At 46.3% G+C, this 18,688-nt stretch overlaps 1 protein-coding gene across 8 annotated transcripts in view; it reads right to left on the minus strand.

The window, feature by feature from the left end:
- The window catches only part of IGSF3 (immunoglobulin superfamily member 3), a 171,064-nt gene that overhangs the window by 55,796 nt on the left and 96,580 nt on the right, over positions 1-18,688 (minus strand). For all 8 annotated transcript variants that reach the window (XM_085076058.1, XM_085076068.1, XM_085076076.1 and 5 more), the window contains one exon: positions 8,340-8,717. In XM_085076058.1, the coding sequence (XP_084932184.1) occupies positions 8,340-8,715 (376 nt within the window). In that variant the 5' untranslated portion in view covers positions 8,716-8,717. The remainder of the gene's footprint in view (positions 1-8,339; positions 8,718-18,688) is intronic.

Below are 18,688 nucleotides of genomic sequence, written 5' to 3' on the forward strand. Positions count from 1 at the left end.
ACAGACTGAGAGGCATCCTATAAAACAAGTATGACAATTATGATTACCAAACATCTCATTTTACCAGGAGCTGGAAAAGCATCTGGGAAGAGCCAGCAGGAGAAGCAAAAAGGTCACTTGGTCTGAGCAGAGCTGTGTTTTCAGCAACTCCTCTCAGTGCAGCAGAGGACCCTAAGTCCTCCAGCCTCACTGACACTGAGGAGGCAAAGGGCTCAGCAAAGAGCAAGTGCCACATTCTCATCAACCTGAGGGATGCCTGAGAGGAGCCAGACATGGCCAGAGAGCAGACTAGAGGGCACGACTCCGAGCCTTCAGAAGAGAGGCTTTTTCAGGAAATACTGCTTTAGTTTTCAAAGATCATTTTAGCTGACTGGTCTGATGTTACTATTCAGGCTCAGCTCTGCACAGAAACCCACCCAAGCAAAACACTGCAGCTCTTTACAGTCTGAAGGCAAGCCAGCATTCGGGATTCCACACCTGCCTTCCTGACAAAGAAGGGACGTAGAAAGTCTGGAAGCGAGAGGGTTCATTTTAAAGACAAGCCTAGATCTGTGAGTAGAGGGCTCTGCAATTGCCTGAGGCTATACTAATTTACATTTTTAGAAATGCCTTTTATAATACATTTTTTCTTACAATGCCTGGGTACAACTGTACAGATATGTCCAAAAAAGGACACATATTCTTATCGTAATTGTTCTCCACACGCTAGCTAAATTTAAAAAAGTACCTCTACCTCCAAGGGGACAATACAGGAAAAACATATGGAATACAGTGATGTGTTCCAAATGTGTCTAATGCCAGGTTTTTGAGAAATGGGTAGGTGGATGGCACAAAAAAACCCAGAAAGAATCAGTTCCCCAACTGAGAGCCCTTCCCACAAAGCATGTCATGCCACCAAGTTGCTCGTGGTTTCGAGGGACAGGGCAGAAAGGCGAGGGAGGGGAAAGAAAACCCTGAAGAAAGAAACAAAAGAGTGGATACAATGGATTATCCATTTTTTAGGCACAGTCTGCCCACAGTTTGTTCCATTTCTCCTCCACAGACAGAGGTACAGAAGTGATGTCATGTAATACAACAATAATGTGAAAATCAGGCAAGCAATTCCAACAGGAAAGAGTAAGAGATGGCATAATGTAACAAAACAAGAGGAACTGGAAGTGTTTAGCAGGAAAATACAGTATCAGGGGATGAGATAAAGCCACCCAAAATGAGAGAGCCCTGTCCCACTATGCAAGGACACGAACAGAGATTTCTGTTATAAACCATCAGCTCTAACCTGGCTGGCATCTCCAAAAGAGTGGCTCAGGAAGCACAGGAAACAACCAGCCCAGGCAATTCAGTGCCAGATTGTACATGACTAAAGCACAGGGTTGGCTCCCACATACCTGCCCACGGCACTGCAGATCACTGGCCCCCCAGTCTGGCAGTGCCTATCAGCCTCACAGCTCCTGCAAGGGGAAATTTGGGTGAGCTTAGGCAGCTACACTTCCAAGATAGCAGAAATGACTAAGCAGGACAGGAGATGAATCCTATTCAGCATTATTACCAGGCAGAGCTGAAATATAAGCCTTTGTTTTCAACTCCCGCTATCGGAGGAGCTCAAAGCACATCACAATTATTTAGCTTAGACTTTGTAAAAGGCTTGTGTGCTATTATCCCTAATTTTACCAGCTGGAAAATGGTGAGGGAGATGAAGAGCGCCGTATCCAGGAACATGCAGCAAGTTGGCAGCACAACAGGGCCCGATGCCTGCAGCATCACTAACTGGATGCAGTTCCCCAGGCTGTGGCCATAGGAACTGCCAGAGGTAAATATGTTTACCCCTCCTCACTCCTCCCCCATTAACAGACAAACACTTCCTTTCCATCCATAGCAGGAATAGAAGGGAAAAGCAGAGGAGCATAGGTCAAATTTTTTGTGAAGGTTACTACAGAGAGAATTAGAAATGTACAGGAGGACAGTAAGAACAAAATACCGTGTCTAGCTGCAAAGGACCACCTATAAGGCGGCATTTGATTTTTTTTTAAAAATCCCTTTTTAATGTCAACTAAAGGGTAATTTGAAAGTGAAGGACATTTTACTCCTCTGGGGAGCTAATTACTACAACAAGCACAGCCCAAACAGGCGAAGATGAATGTAACTCTCACAGTACAACACCAATCCAACAGCTCACTTTGGTTAACTCACACAGCTTGGCCAGATAAGGCACACACACCCTTCATGGAGGTAGCCAAGCCGCCGAGACAGACTCAGAGAGATTAGGACACCTGTGCTTAGGATTTCCAAGTTCCACCTTTATACACCAGAGCAGAGCAATAAAGGCAAACTCCTGCAACCTCACTAGAGAAATAAGAACAATTGGAAACATAAAAAATATGCCAGAAAAAAATAGAATTTGAGGATGTAGAATAGGTCTTTGCTGTTCTCACCTGATTGAGATCATCAGTGTTGTGCCATTATTTAGCTCTCACCCTCCAAACTCCTTTATTTAGCACCAAACCTCCGAACTGCTGCCTAACAATGGTTCTTTTCTGCAATGCAGCCAAGCAGCTCATCACAGGATCACAGGACAGTTCAGGGTGGAAGGAACCTTGGGGGTCTGCAGTGCAGCTACACGGTCAAGCAGGGTCAGCTATAAGGTCAGACAAGGCTGCTCAGAGCTTGATCCTGTCAGGTCTTGAAACCCTCCAGAGATGAAGCCTGTGCAACCTTTCAGGACAGGCTGAACTGCCTATTTCGATTTTTTGCCCTGTTGTTGCCCATCTGCAAAAAGCCTGGTCTCCCCAGGACACAAGCTGCTCGCTCAAATACAGTGACAAACACTTTTCCCTGTCTCTCAGGTGAAGACAAAGAAGAAAAAGGCAGCACAGGAAGAAAAGGCCCCAAAGACTTCTATCAAAACTGGTAGGTCCTTGTCTCTGAGATTGCCATCTCTCTCTTCGACACCTGCCTCAAGCAAAGCCACCTTCAGCCCAGCTGACAGCTGGAAAAAACTAGCAGCTCCCGAGTTCCATGTGCCCCACATAAAGAGAAGTGATTGCTCTCGTCCAGGTTCCCAGGAGCAGACTGTGCTCTCCAAAATCCAAACTGTGACGTGACTTTCTCCCTCTACTCTGTGCACAGACAGATCACGTATGGCAGCGCTTGATGAAAAAGAAGGGAAGCTGCTGGCAACAAGCAGCAGCAGCTGGTATGGGATAATAAAAGTTCTTTTTTTTTCTTGCCTGCTACACACTCACTCTCAGCAGAGATTACAGAGGTTTTTGTGGCAAGTTCAACAAAAAAGACCTGCTTTCTTCTCCTGAATACTTGTCTGCGACACACAGCTCCTTTCCTTCCAGTCTTAAGGATCTGGCTTGCGTAAATCTTTCTTCTACCTCCTGTGGCACCAAAGCCTCTCAGATACACCTACAGATATCCTCCCTGCCCCAGGTACAGGCTTGCAAGAGGCCACATAGTTCCATGCCACAGCTGCAGGGCACAGAGGATCCTAAAGACAAGCTCCTAAAGGCATGGTCTACATGCTCCTGGACTGAGTACTACAGAGAGCTTAAGTGCCATGGGTGGCTCAGCTTTAGGTGATGAGACCACACCACACAGAGCCACAGCCAGCACTGACCTCAGGCAGGGAGGCAGATGGCTCTTCACCCCAAAAATGCCCTTGTCCACCACCATTCCCAAGCCTGTCACGGTGTAGAAACTTCACCACAATGGTGCTGCCAGCCAGAAAACCACACAGAGCCCCTGGGAGACATCACAGGTAATGCAGGACATGGGAGAACAGGGCAGAGGCCAAGGCACCAACCTACCCAGGCAGGATGAGACCAGTGACAAACAGAGAGAAGTGAGGCCAGGTTTAGAGGCAGACAGGGAAGCTACTCAACAGCACCTAGCTAGTGTGAAGCCTCTCTGCCTTCTGTGACCTAAGCCTGGCTGGAAAAAGGTCCTGGTGACCATCACTGCAGGCACTACCAGCTCCACAGCAACTCCTGCCCACTGCAAAGGCAGCTGCACCTGAGTGCTTCTTGTTTCTCAGTTCTGCACTGACATTGCTTCTTCACAGCCTGTGGTACCGTGGAGACTGTGGTCTCTTCCCATCCCCTTTAATTTTTTTGCTTTAACTTGTTTAGGATTGATGCTGTACAGCTGCTTCCCCCAAAATAAAGACCAAAAGAGTTTCCACCCCCTCAAGTTCTTTGAAACCTTTCCTCCCTCTCTATCACTACCTGTTTAAGAAAAACCTCAAAGCTTGATTTCTTCCCTCAAATCACTTCCTCTGAAAAAGATCTCAACGGTTTTTGGGAGCACAGATGAAAAAACACTGAGATAAAAGTCTGAAGCTTCTGAAGAGGTTAGACCTGGGCCTCTTCACTGTTATCTAAGTAAGGGTACAGGCACACAAACAACTCATTGCAGAGATGTAGTGGAGTACAAATTTGCAGTGACTCACGCTCTTTGAAAGAACTGCCATGTGCTCAGTTCTACCCTGCAGCAAAACACAAGTTTACCCATCAACAGGAGAAGCACAAACCAGCACCTCAGTTGGCACAGCACTCCTGCAGCCTCACCACCTAAATTTCTGCACAGAAACCTCCTCTTCTGCCCGTATTTCAAGAGTTATTAAGAGAAGGGGTAATACCAATGACAATCTGGAAAATACTGTTGCCTTGTCAGTGGTGATGCTGCCTTTCTGGGATGCTGCAAATCCTTTGCTTCACCTGCAAATCCTTTGCTGTCCTTAACTTGGTAAAAAATTGAAGGAACAGCCCACATACCCCTCACAGCCAGCAACAAGCAGGACCCCAATACAGTTGTGTGCATAGTCCCCAGATACATGATTTAATCAATCCAATTTAAGTTTTGTAACTCCCTTCTTCAATATGCTCAAGTGTTTTTCTAACTCAACCACAAAGACAAAATTCCCAGCAGTTGCTCAGAAGCCGGATGGGGGAGGTTTCCAAAAGCAGACAAGTCTTCAGCCACTACTGCCTAGCTCGAGTCTAACATGTATGATCTCTCTTCAGTCAACATAGAGAACGGTGAACTTAATTTAAAAAAAAAGATGGACTACCCTCCAGAGCAGTCCTTTGTCCTTTTCTGTCCTCTGATAGCAGATATCGCCTGAACATAGGAATCATCACCTGAGGCAGTGAGTCTTATGTTAAATGGGTGGGAGATGAGATCTTCCAAAATCTTTTCCTGCCACCCTGAGTAAAACAGCATGAACTAGCCTCAGCAATTTTTTGTCAGCCTCAGGGAACTGAACTCTGGAGGCAGACAACAGAGTTGCAGACTTTGTACATGGGCTAATCTTTTCTCATAAATCAATCACAAGACCATGGCTCCACAACACCGTGAAGAGCTGCACCCTTTTTTGTTTTCCCCACCTCCCTCAGCACCTGAAACTCAGTCTGAGACGTCCTAAATTCTTATCCTAACACATCCTGCTGCCCAGGTATAACTCCATCTTCCCAAAGGTGCAGCCCAGGAGGGGATGAGAAGATGCAGAAAGGCTTGTTTTTGAAGCAACTGAAGGAATTTGAAGACTGGTGAAGAAGATTAAGCCTTGATACACGTTTGCATGGCACATGGCCCTTGAACCACATGACTGGCCTCATTCCTAGCTTCAGTGAGATTAGCACTTGTGCTGCATGCCTAAATTCAGATAAGAGTCCCACAGAGTGCCTGGGGAGCACTTCTTACTGCAGGCCATCAGAGACATCAGGTCCTCAAAGCGGTACTAGACCATGGCCAAAATCTCAGTGAAGGAAAAGGAATCTGGAGTGGTGACACTAAAATGGGAGAGGGACAACCAACCATGCCTGCTGTTCATGAGGAGGACAGCAGTGTACTTTCAAGCCAAACTGGCACCTTGTTGAAGCTGACAAGATTATTTTTTAGCAGCCCCAGAGCCCTGGAGACACAGCCATCAACAATGCTCAGATGGCAGTAGCAAGCACATCCCAGCTGCTCTGCTGCAAGCTGAGCTGCCCCAGTGCATGTTGCTGCACCACTGTCCATGCAGCTCCCCATCACAAGGCTCTATCATGCGGGTAGAAAAGAGGAGAAACTTCTCCTTCAGCTCTTTCCTCAAACCACAGGACACAACAATTCCAAGGTCCCAGAGCAGCAAGTCTAAAATCAACACTGCTTCAAACCCATCCACTTCACACTTAAGTGGAGAGAATAGAGATGCTAACAAACCTGTCTCCCCTCAGGCTTTGCTGCTGCCAAAAAAGAACCACTCAATCTAATGAGTCAATTAAAAATTCATAACTGGATGTACAACAAAAAAAAGTTTGGTTCTTTTTCTGAGAAAATGAGAACAGTAACTCTCTTCTGTACCTCTTCTTGCATATTGTCTGCAGAAAGGGAAACAGCCTGAAAAACTCTGTCCTTGTAGTTGAGAGTTAAAATAACAGGAAAACAGAAAGGACACCTGACCTGCCCAGCTCTAGAGAGGGGAGCCCATTTCCCCAGCAGGACTTCAGGGTCCAACAAGGCTGAAGTCAGCAGCAGTTCCCATGAAAGGGAGGCAGAGGGAAGGCTCTCTGTAAGGACCTGCTGTCTACAGGTCACTGCAGGAAGCACTCTGTAAAATTCAGTTTCTGTGAGAGTTTGGCTAAACCACAGAAAGCACCTTACACAGAATCACACATTTAAAATGCAAGTGACCCCAAGTCATTTCCGAAGTGAATTTTCAGAAATGAATTAAGCTAAACCAAATTAGGGCCCAAAATCCCGAGTGCAAGCATCCATGAAGGGGCATAATGTGATTTAACTAATCCACTGAAAGTTACTTTAGATCAATTTTCTTGAGTATCTCTGACACATGTACGCCCCAAAGCCAATGTCCTCAAACCACTACTCATGGGTGTCTATGGAGCCACAAACCTTACTGGCTTGTAGCTGTGGAATGGGTAGGATGGAGAAAAAGCAGATCAATCCAGCTTTGACTCCCCAGACCCTTGGGGAGCAGTGGAGGAGCTTCCCACTGCCCAGCCACTGGATTATGCTGACTGCTCAGCTGCAGCTCCCTGGCAGAGCAACCCAGGATCCATGCAACCCCAGCCTGCCCCCAGGCAGGTTTTTCAGCAGGTGTTGGTTTCAATGGGTTTCACTCCCCGAGGTGACTTAACAGCAGCAGGGCTGACTCAGTCTTGTTTAAACTGCAGTGGGAACTGCAAATGTGGACACCTAAAGCAAATCACGGAACTGCAAATAAAAACCAGAATATTCAGGGATCTACCTCCTGACTGCTTATGGACATCAGATGGGAAAACAGGCACCTAAATAAGCACCTCCACCCATGCTGTGGAGCTTCACCTGGGAGAGTGGCCAGGCTGGCACCTCTGAAAGAAAGAAGCCAAGGCCATGAAAGCTGGAGGGAAAAAGCTCAACCCAAAGGAAGGCTTTTGTGATTTAAATCATATCCTGGCTCCTATCACACTGGATTTCTCGTGTCAACACAGCCTGAACCAGCAACACCACCACTACTGGATAATGTCAAAGTGGTTTCCAAGCTCCAGGCTCACAGACAACTCCTAAGGAAAGCAAGCCTGCTTGCTGTCTGTGGACTTAAATTTACTAGCGGGGTGACTGTGTTGCAAAGGAGCTCTTTTAGGGGTCTTTCAGACAAAGAGTTTGATGAAAGCTATTTGATTGCAGTTAGCTGAGTTAGACACTTCAAATACAACCCTCTTCTGAGATGCAGAAAGCAAGCTGAAGCTTGAAAAGGTCAAATCTTCCAGTCCGAGAGGTGCTGTGAAAATACTTCAGATTTTAAAGAACCTGGTTTTGATTTTTCTAACGCAAACCAAAAAAATAAATCCCAAACCAACTTCTCCACACTTATCTACAGACAGGTCAATCTGATCAGTGTGCTGGTTTCAGGATGCATTCAGCACTGCCCTCTGTTAAGAGTTTGAAGATGACCATCTCTCCTGTTGCCTTTTATGTGGTGCTCATTATCACTCCTCTCTTCCCTGCTCAGCTATTTCACCCCCTTTGGCACACAGCTCTCCTCTCTGTGGCCTGTGGTGTCTGATAGACTCCCTGCTCCTTTCCCGCTGCATAAATCAGTTTCCTGTCCACCTTGCTTTCAGCCATGGCTTCAAACGTTCCTCTGCCTGGCTGTGCTGCCTGATGTCTCATTTTTATAAGAGCCTTATTACTGAAGAAAGCTGGCTGTTTCCTGTGTCTCCATACCGCGATTTCCTGCAATCCATGCCGTGCCACCTGCTCTCCACTCCCGGGATTTTCATCCGACAGCCTACGCAAACTACCTCACACAGGGGGGCTCAAGGGTTTGCCACCCCACCGCGAGCAGGACAGCTTACCCACGAGGTTCATCTTGGCGCTGTAGCTGCCGAAGTACCTCTCGTCGGTGTTGGGCGTGTGGCACTCGTACTGGCCGGCGTCGCGCTCCTGCAGCTCGGTGATGTGCAGCAGCACGGCGTCGCCCTGCAGCCGCTCCACGAAGATGCCGCGGCTGCGCACGCGCTGCGTGTAGATGGCGTAGGGGAACGAGGGGTCCACGGTGCTGACGATCTGCACCTCCCGCTCGGGGGCCGACGGCAGGTAGATGGACCACTGGAAGTTCTGCTCCGCTGGGCCCTGGTAGCCGCTCACCTTGCACCACAGGGTGACGTGGGACCCCTCCGTGCGGTACAGGGGTCCCTCCTGCACCGTCACTTGCCGCTGGGCCAGTGCCATGCCTGTGGGAGGAGAGGAGCCCGGTGTTACTGGCTGGCAAGCAATCCCCATATTTACACCCATATATACCCATCCTGCTCTCTCCATGGCCATGGTGGACAAGGCAAGTCCTCACGCCCCATTTTACAGCTCTGGCACAGCACCCCCTGAGTCACACTGTGGACTTCCTGCTGACTCAATGGAAGTGTTTTAAAAAACACCCCATGAAAGAAGCAGCATTGAGGTAACATAAATCCCTAGTTTGGTAGGGTTAAGAATCCAGGCGTGAAAGGGTAATGCAGCACGGAGTAACAAATCAGAAACTCAAGGTGACAGGTCTTTGTTTTCAGTACTCTTACTTTCCAACTCTATTCCCTTGTGCAAGCCAGGGGGCTACACTCTCTCTCCTCCTTTGCTGGGCCACCCAACTCCTACGCCCCAGGCACTCGTCCTCCACAAGCAAACCCCGCCAGATGCTCCAGCTGATACAAAATCCCATTCTTTTTCCCCAAACCCAGCACACCTTCTCCATTCTCTCTCACACGTGTAAAGGCACACAGAGAAGTATCATGTTTCCGGCACTGCCTTCCGAAGTCTATTTGAAAGGTGTGTATTTAGTACATAACAAAACCAATTAAAGTTAATGGAGGGAGTGGGCATATTACACCAAAGCTCACTGCCCCTGGCGGCTAAGTCAGGCCCCAGTGCCGTGCATTGTACACACACAAACGTGTGCAGCACAAAACAAAGACAGCCCCGCAGCACGGCGACTGCGATCCGCTGGATTTTTACACAGATTATGGATGACTGGCCCTTGGGCTCATGGCACATTACCAGCACAGCCCTCCAGGGGCCAGATAAATTACAGCAATCTATCTTGTTTGTTGCTACATCAAAGGCTGGAGGTCTGGAGACCACGGTGGGTGTTCATAGGTTATTGAGTTACCAGCAGCATGCACACATGGCAAGGCCAATCACCCTGGCTTCTGTGACTGCTTGCCTGCCATCATAAAACAGCAATAAGCCGATTTAAAGCAGGTCCTGCATAATCACGTTTGCAAATTTCATCCTCTCTGTGCGTGTGTATGTTAGGGGTTCCCTCTTCCTCTAATTTTCAATAACAATGCTCAAGTCCTGAGAAGAATTTAACCTTTCAAAAATGGGCATCTTGCAGGTGAAGAGGCAGACTTGAATCTGGGGTTTATTGATTCAATCCCGCCCTCTGGACATCGATGTCCACATAGGAAGTTTTTCTCCACAGCCAGTCTGGACTGGAGCCAGGAAGGATGGTTCTTAGCAGCTTAAAACAAATTGTGAAAAATGGGTTCAGCACATCCATCAGGGCATGCAGCTGAACAGATGGAGTGCAATTCAAACTATTAACTTGGGCTCAGCTTGCTGCTGGCTCCAAATTATGTTTCTTTTTACTCTTTATGAAATAATGTGATTTAAGGGGAGGACGGGGAAAGCTAGCACATTTGAAACAAACAGGGACAGGAACAACAGAGGCAAACACTCCCCCACTGTTTGCTGTACCAATCTCTTCATGCTGGGGGAAGATACTGCTAAAGACAACCACCACATCTAAGGCAGACAGCCTCTTCTCTCACCCCACAAAGGCCAAAGGACAAAGCAAATATTACAGCCTTTGAAGTGTGCTGTTTTCAAAGCAGCAGGAAGGACAAAATCTGTATTACACACCTAAACACAGCTCATAATCGGATTTTTGTACACACACGTAGCCTTGCTACAGCATACAGATATCCCACCTGCAATGACAATTAAAATTGAACCACAAGGCAAAGATGCAGTGGTAGGAATTAGAAGTTGCACACACAACACTCCTTCAGGTATCTCTCAGCTAAGTGCACAACTTTGTTTAGCTGCCTTTTAGCATGGTGCTAGATTTTTTACATAGGCATTTTCCAACTATCTAGTTGAAAAATATGATTTTATCAGAGATGGGTATGGGTATTCCAAAACTCGCTGGAAGATCACCACCTCAGGGACCCACAGCACAGATTTTTGGTAGATGTCAAACCTCACCACCCTCATGGCCAGCACTAACATGGGCTTCCTTCTTCCTTTGCCAGTGGTTTTAAGGACCTTGCCATCAATCCTACAACCTGGAGTGCTCCTCTAGGTGCAGAAGAGACCCACTTCCTACATTCCTCCTCTTCTATTCCTTCTTGCACTGGATTGCAGCACCTTGCTAATGCAGCCAAAAGGGAGAGAGTTAAGAGCCAAAGAGCTCCTTGGTTCCCATTCTGGCTCCAGGAGCTAAAGAAAATGAGGGACAGAAGAAGACAGTGCAGAAAAAGCCCTGCCCAGCTTCAGCATGGATAGAAGACAAAACAGTCAGGGTTTGTTACAACTTGCAAGCTCTGGTTGCTGTCCCAGAGGTGAGACACAACGGCTCAGATGTTGGATGAACAGGCTGGGTCTCCAGAGAGCAGCACATTCATAGTGCTGTTCCCTGTGCCTGGCTGCAAACTCCTGCTCCAACACAGCCAGGCACAAAAACTTTAAACACTTAAAAAAATATCCCTAACAGCAGAAGCAGAAATATTTCTCCAAAACTATTTTAATCAAGAAAGGAAAGTAGAAAAACAATCAGCCCGAGGCAAACATCCACCAGTACAAGTTCTCCTCAAACAGTTACTTTTCGCACGATGTTTGGCATTTTTTGAGCTCTGGGAATTGCTACATCCACGATACACAGTATTAAGAAAAGAACTGCATTTCTTAGCAAGCAAGAACTCTGATTAACAAAAATAACATGTCTGAGATCCCATTTTAAACTCTTATCATTCCCTCTTGAAGTGAGAGAAGAGCTCACTGCAGGAGGAGCTGTGTGCTCCACACCTTCCCTAGGACACCCAGGAGACAGTGATGGTGGCATTTGGCTGGTACTCCACTGGCACAGCTGGTTTTTAATTGCAAATCCAATATGATTTACTGACAACACAAGGGCTGATAGGGAGGAGGGAGCGAGCCAAGTGCTACTTTAAAATTAATAAGAAATTATAGGTTTGTGCATCTGTTTTTTTTCCAAAAGACAGCAAAATCCCATGCGATAAGGAGGAAGCCATTCCCTGATCCTTATGCCCTGCAGATCAGGACTGTTCTTGCCAGCCTGTTGCGCTAGGAGCAAGGCAAACAACAGCCAGGCAGCTCTCAGCTTACCCATCTCCCAAGCCCTGGAGGTGCTTGGGGTAAGAGCAGTGGCAAGAGGGGACAGTGCAATCAGGTGATCAGACTCAAGCAGCAAGGGACAGTGCAGGACCCAGGAACCTCAGATGTCCAATCCTTGCACCTCCCCTGTGCCAGTCTGCCCAGCAGGCTCCAGAGCCACTGCAAATGTCATGGGAAACAGCTCTGAAAAGCCAGGGAAAGGCAAGAGAAAAATGCAATGTCAGAGCTGCACAGTCATTTAAGTCTCCCTTGTAACATCACAGCCAGGATTTCAATGCCTCTCCAAGAAAGAAAGGAGCATCAAGTACCCCTGCCAGCCAGGCATCTCACCCAGCAGTGCTGTAGCTCAGCTGCTGAGTACACTGTGTCGCTGCAAAATCTGTACCCTCACAGCAATCTCAGACAACTACAGCAAGATCTGACCTTTCCACAGAGACACACGCAGAGCTCAGAGCTCAGGTTCTCCACACGCAACTGGTCATTTCAGGTGTCTGATCTGAAGTACTTTGAAGATGTCCCATTTCAAAAAATGCCAACCACTTACCCTCTGGGAAGGAGGTGGACGTTCATGTGCCTTTCAGAAGAACAAGCATGCAAAGTTTTAGCTGAGAACATTGACTCAAGGCTTATTGCAAAGGACAGGTGGGTGTAATGAAAGAAAGGATATGTGAGCACACAGAAACTGCCACAGCACTGACAGATCAAAGAATAAATAAAAACTCATGACAGAATGATGAAAAGCCTCTTGCACAAATATTCTCCCATCTTGGACTGTATGGGTTATGTCTGCACCACATCCAAAGGCACTACAGCAGTTGCACCAAGTTACCTTAGATATCGATAATCACTGCCCGTAGTCCTTTAATCTAAAGGAGAAACTTGAACTATGATGAGTATTATCTGGGGTCTCTAATCACTAGAGAACAACTAAAAAAGTCTCGGTATTTTTCCATATCTTCTAAAAGCACAGGGCTAACAGTGCTGAACACCAAACAGATTACATAGTTTGAGGGGATATTTCTATCCCTGCAGCTTTACAGCAGTTTTCCTTCACTGAGAAGCTCTAAAGTACCATTTGTCAATAACTGACAATATTAATCCTAAATTTCCTTTAAAAATTACTTTGTGCCTTTGACTACAGTTATTAGACAGAAAACATTTCCAAAGAGATCCTTCTCCCTTTCACAAATACACAGCACACATCTGGGCTTTGTTGTTGTCACTATTGTTTGTTCAACTTACAGGAGCTCCTGAGAAAGTGTCAAGAGAAGAGCAACAACAATGATAAACACCAGGGAATGGCTTTGCTGTCAGAAATAACAGAGTCTGGGAAAAAAAAAAAAGGTGACTTGAAGGGGATCTGGTAAAGGTGTTTTCACAAATATATATACCATGGCAAGGATGGTCAAGAATTTGACCATTTATCATCTCTCCTAATTTAAAAACTAAGGACTGTTAAGCAAAACTGGACATACCCAGATTTAAAACAAGTGAGGCAGTTCTTGCACCTGCACAGAATAGACCTCTGGATGCCCTTGCCAAAGGACACTGTGGGTATGGAAAAAGCTTACATGGGTCAAAATACGAATGGGACAAGCACTTGAAAGAGGGCACTTGAAACAGGGCTACTAAATAGGTAAATCACATCAGGTTTGGAAGGCCCCCTAAACAAGCTACAATTGTACAGCTGCCTGCCTACAGCTTTTTGAGGCATGATGCTGAGCAAGGTGCAGGATTTACTCTGAACTGGTACAGCTGTCCTCATGCCCCTTCACAACCCATGTCATTGCAGACTGTACTCTTCAACCATGTGGGTCACATCTAGTCTGTAGACCATGCATTGGTTATATTACAGCAAAAGCTAAAAAAGATACCATTTCAGCTTCTCTAAGAGCATTACTATTTCTGCTCTGAACACAGACAGCTGAATTGGTTCCCTCAAAACATCCTTAGAACTAATGTGGGAGCTTGTGCCCCTACACAGGGAAGGGAAGGGGAGCGTGCATAAATCCTATTTGGCTATGACAAATTAGCATCTGTGGCAGACCACAGGACCTGGCAGAAAGTCCCCAGTAATGAAGACAATTCAGAAATAAGTGCTAAAACGCAGTTAGGCTATAGCATCTCCTTCCAAGCTCGAGAGATGCTCTGGGCAAGCTCAACCCAAGAGCAGGTGCAAGTGCACCACAGGCTGTGGCCACTGCTGCCCTCCTGCAGGAGCCCAGGCTGACCACCCGGCTGGCCCTTGTGCTCCAACACACAGGATGGTGCTGTCTGAGGTGGGGGAAGTGCCAGCAGACTTCCTCCCGCTGTTCCCTGTGTCCTGCTATTCCCAGTGTCCTGCTGTTCCCCGTGTCCTGCAGGCTGTGCCACCGCCCCTCCTCGGTGTTCCCACTCCCCTGCCCCAAAGCAGGAACACTGAGCCCTGCACAAAGCTTTGCTTCCAGTGAATTACTCAGGGACAGTTAACATCCTCCAAGCTCAAATTTCACCCTAATTTGGGTTAATTTTCAGTCTCATTTATGCATGAGGTCTCCCGGAGGATGGCACTTTGTCTCTCCCTTCAGTCACCCACGGAGGATGCAGACAGCTCTTGCCAAAACCAGCCCATCACTTAGTCCTTGACTTTTTTCTGGACTCCACAGCAGGGATGATACCCACAAAAGAGTAATTAATTTCAAGAAAGCTCTTCCAAGCTCACCATTGTCCAGCTACTGAGAACACTTCCCCAAGCAGTTATAATTTATTTTTCCCATGGGCTGAAGACTAATAAAATCTCTGAGGGAGACTCTGCCCCACCAGACAACACCAAAACATAGACAATCTTTTAGCAACACATACCTGATATTCTGTAAAGTCTCCTGTTAAGGCACACAAATAAAAATTAGGTTTGAGCTTAATTTTTGCATAAATGAGTCACAGCAGGAGCAATCTCCATATACTGCAACCTGCTGCCAGAAGGAAAAAAAACAATGCTATCAGAAGAAAACATGCGGTAAACCCCCCCATTTCCCCAATACTGTAAAGCCTCATTCTGAGAGGATACAGTATTTTGCTTGGTGTACCTTTTGTCATGCCAAGAGAGCTCAGTGTACTGAAAAGCTGCCTGGAGCCACCTGCAGAACAACTCTGTCCCTATCCTCCGCCCTTTTGCTTTAATGTTTGAATGGTGCAACCAGAAGGACGCCTGATCCCTCGTCCTCCTCCTGCCACCATCCCACCACATGGACCGTCTTTCCTAAACCAACTCAAAAAGCTATTCATTGCTCATTCAAATTCCTCCCACTGCTGTGCCAACTAGGGATGGCTAAGTGGTAAGGTCAGCCAGGAGCAATTCATACAACAATTGGTATGGAAATCTCACAATCAGTTGGGAAATATCAAAGCATGGGCAAACTAGACAGGAGCTGCCAATGAAGTTCTTTGTTCTTCCAACACCACTGCCTTCCCTCATCTTTGCTCGCTGCTCCGTCTCACAGCCACTCACTTCCACAGCAGATGTTTACTGTCTTTTAAGAAAAATGTTTTCAATAAATATGAAAGAGATGACATTTCTTTTAATCACCACCAATTGTTGTGGCCTGTGACTAGCTTCCCAAGTTCTGACTGTAAAGGAGGTCTTGTACCTCTGCTATAATTATGCTTCCAGTCAGACATCCAACCCCCTTGCCAAGATCAGAGCTGTTTTACATCCTTTGGTTCTCCTCAGATCTGGCCCTTATATTGACAGAAGACTTCCTTATTTTCCCCAGAATGGCATTGGTATTCTGCAGATGCACAGTGTGAAATCTGATCTGCCCTTGTGATTCCCCCCCCCACACCTTTTTAAGCAAACTACATCCTATTTGGATGTCACATTCCTGTAACTGCTCCTTCCTCGTGTCTACAATTAGGCATGTTAAAATATTCTCATTTTAACACCACCTTGGAACAGCATGTTCTTGAGCCACAGATCATCCGTATTACTACAACCTTTAAACTTCTAAAAATGCTGAAAGGATGAAAGAATAATTTCTTATCTACGTTGGGCACTGAGAAGACAAGGAACAATAAGCTTGGACCTGAAAAGCAGAGATTCAGGCTGGTCATGGGAGCTTGCTAAATGCTCCATTTCCCAGAAGCTAGGAAAGTGAGGCACCAGACAGACTGCTTTGTGAGACTCGGGCATCTCACACTACAGCTTCCTCTAACAGACATTTCCTTTCTTCAAGGAGACCATAAGGCAGAGATGAACCTGCCCCAGGGGATGCACGACACAAGATCTCCCTGCTCTTACAGTTCTATCATTCTCAATCATCCCACCCGAAAGTGTATTTAAAGTTACTTTGCTGCACTGAAGCCTGAAACTGCTCTTTAATCTAGTATAGCTTTCCTTTGAAAAGTCACAAAGCTCAGCGTCCAGAAGCCAGCCAGCCACGCCTGTGGTCAGAAAAAAGAGGAATACCCATAAAAACCAAAGGAAAGAGGATGGCTGAGATGGGCTGCACACACCCCTGAGCTCTGGAGCTCGTGGTGCTCAGCCTCTTTACTTCACATGGGCTTTGAAGCAGCTGGTGGCACAAGATGTACTTGATGTAGAAGGTGAGTAACAACACATGCTGGTCCACGAGGGACAGACTGAGCTGGCTGTCCTGCTGGTTCAGATTCATAATGGTAAATGACTGTTGGGGACTCAAATATCTTTGTGCAACACACCCACTGCTTACTGCAGTTTTACTGTTTTCCTGCAAAGATGCAGAGAAAAAAGAATCCCTTATAACCTGCAATCGTTGTATTCACCACAGTTTTGTCCAACACCACAGAATGGCACAGAGCTCCAGCAGCACTATAAGCTCTTTTCTGTACTTAACGTAGAGCTTGTCCTGTGAATCATTTAATCAACTGTTTGTCTTCCTCCAAGGTCAGAACATGACCTTTGCAGCCCTTTTCCATCTCTCAGATCAGCATGTTTCTCTCATACTGCACCATCGTTTCCCTTATCATTATGGGAAGAACACGCAAGCAGAAGCTCCCTGGCAGATTATGCTTATATTGGGAGTATGCAGGCAGGAAGTGTTGGATTGCCCACGCAGTACTTCTAACTTGCACTGCTCCTGGTGCCTTATCCTCAGGAGTTTCTTCTTCCTTACAGTTCTTCTTCCTCACATGCCCTAGTGACTTGTATCACTGCTGCTGGTTCCAGGTCTGATGAAGCACTACAATACACAGCAGCATTTACAGTGGTCTGCTGGAATGCCCAAGGCAATGCCTACTTTTATATTTTCCAATGAAAAGCAGTGATGGCTCCATTACTACCTTACCGGCCTGAGTTTTGAAACTGTCACCACAAGTACTCCCTGTCAGATTTAGTGCAAACCTGCACAAAAAGCGAAGTCTCCTAAGATTCCTATGTGTGTTTTTCCTTCTGTTCTTTTAGCTCTTAAAATACATGTGAGGACACACCATTTACCCTGGTGTCTCTAGTACTGCTCCCAGACCTCTAAAGGATTCAGCAATGCCATGCTAGTACCAAGGCTATGAAGCACCAACATGCATTTTGGACTGCTGAACTCTTAGGTGGTTTGTACTCCCAGCCTGTCAAGAGGAGGGGTTGAAATGAAATTGTTTTGAGCATCAGAGCTAGGTAGGAAATTTCTGACATAGTTCATTATGCCCTGCAGCCCCTGTATTTCTTTTTATTATCCTTCTTTAGTCTTCAAGTCCTACACGTACAACATTCAGGGTCACTCTAAGAATTGTCAAACATCATTCTCCGTGCTATCACTCACTCTCAGACAATAAGAAACTTCATTTTGTTTCACAGTCAATAACGTTTTAATGTCACTTCTTTCTTCGTTCTCCTGCATGCTCTGCAATCCGTACCAATATCAAAAAACAGAATGTCCCTATTATTGCTGTAATTCACCTCATAATATCCCAGATGATTAAAATACTCTCCCAGGAGAAAAGAGTGTAGAGTCCCAAATCTCACCTTCACATTATCCTTGCCAAAAGGAAACAGCATTTACTATCCAGCCTTTCATTAAAGGAATTCCCTCTCTTTCATGAGGAGATCTCTTAAAACACTTCAGATGCACGGAGAGCCTGGTTTCTTACCTTCCTTCAAATTTATTTTTCCAAAAGAAAAGCAAAGCTTCTTGTTCTCTTTATTTAAAACACAGGGAGGAAGGACAGACTATGCAAGTGCCTCCCTCCATCTCCAAAGAGAAACACCAGTGTTTTGGCCCATCTTTCCATACTCCTTGAAGTTGCTTATTTGGTTTCCTTCCTCTCCCTTTGCTCCAAGTGACTCCAGATTTTCCCCTACTTTGGTAAGGATGACATTTAGGAGTTCAGCATCCTTATTTTCCCTATGACCTTCACTTGCATCTATGTTCTTCCAGGCAGGGCTAGAGCATCTCCTTTTCACCCTCCAAACTGGAAGCCACAGGCAGCCATTTATTAATTGCTTAACCCCGAATTGATTACCTTCTAGAGAGAGAAACTTAACAACAATCTGTTAAATATTGACAGGCTGGAAGAGCTGATGACAAACTGCCCTGCTGCATGTCCTTTGCTACCTCCCAGAGCACACCATTCCTCCAGCACTCCAGCTGTATCCCTAGGCACGGGTCTGCAACTGCTCCCCACCTCCTTTGGAGCACACAGCTCCGTAGAAATAACACGAAAAAAAAGTTCTAAAGTGTAATATCTAGACAAGAATGCAGCCAAGGGCAATCTCTCCCTCTTCCTTCTGGCATGCTAAAGAAACATTTGTGCCCCTCAGCAACGGCCATGAGCACGAGAGAACATTCAATTT

The sequence above is a fragment of the Lichenostomus cassidix genome, chromosome 1 (genome assembly GCF_008360975.1).
Source record: "Lichenostomus cassidix isolate B80296 chromosome 1, HeHo_3.0, whole genome shotgun sequence".
Taxonomy (NCBI): Eukaryota; Metazoa; Chordata; class Aves; order Passeriformes; family Meliphagidae; genus Lichenostomus; species Lichenostomus cassidix.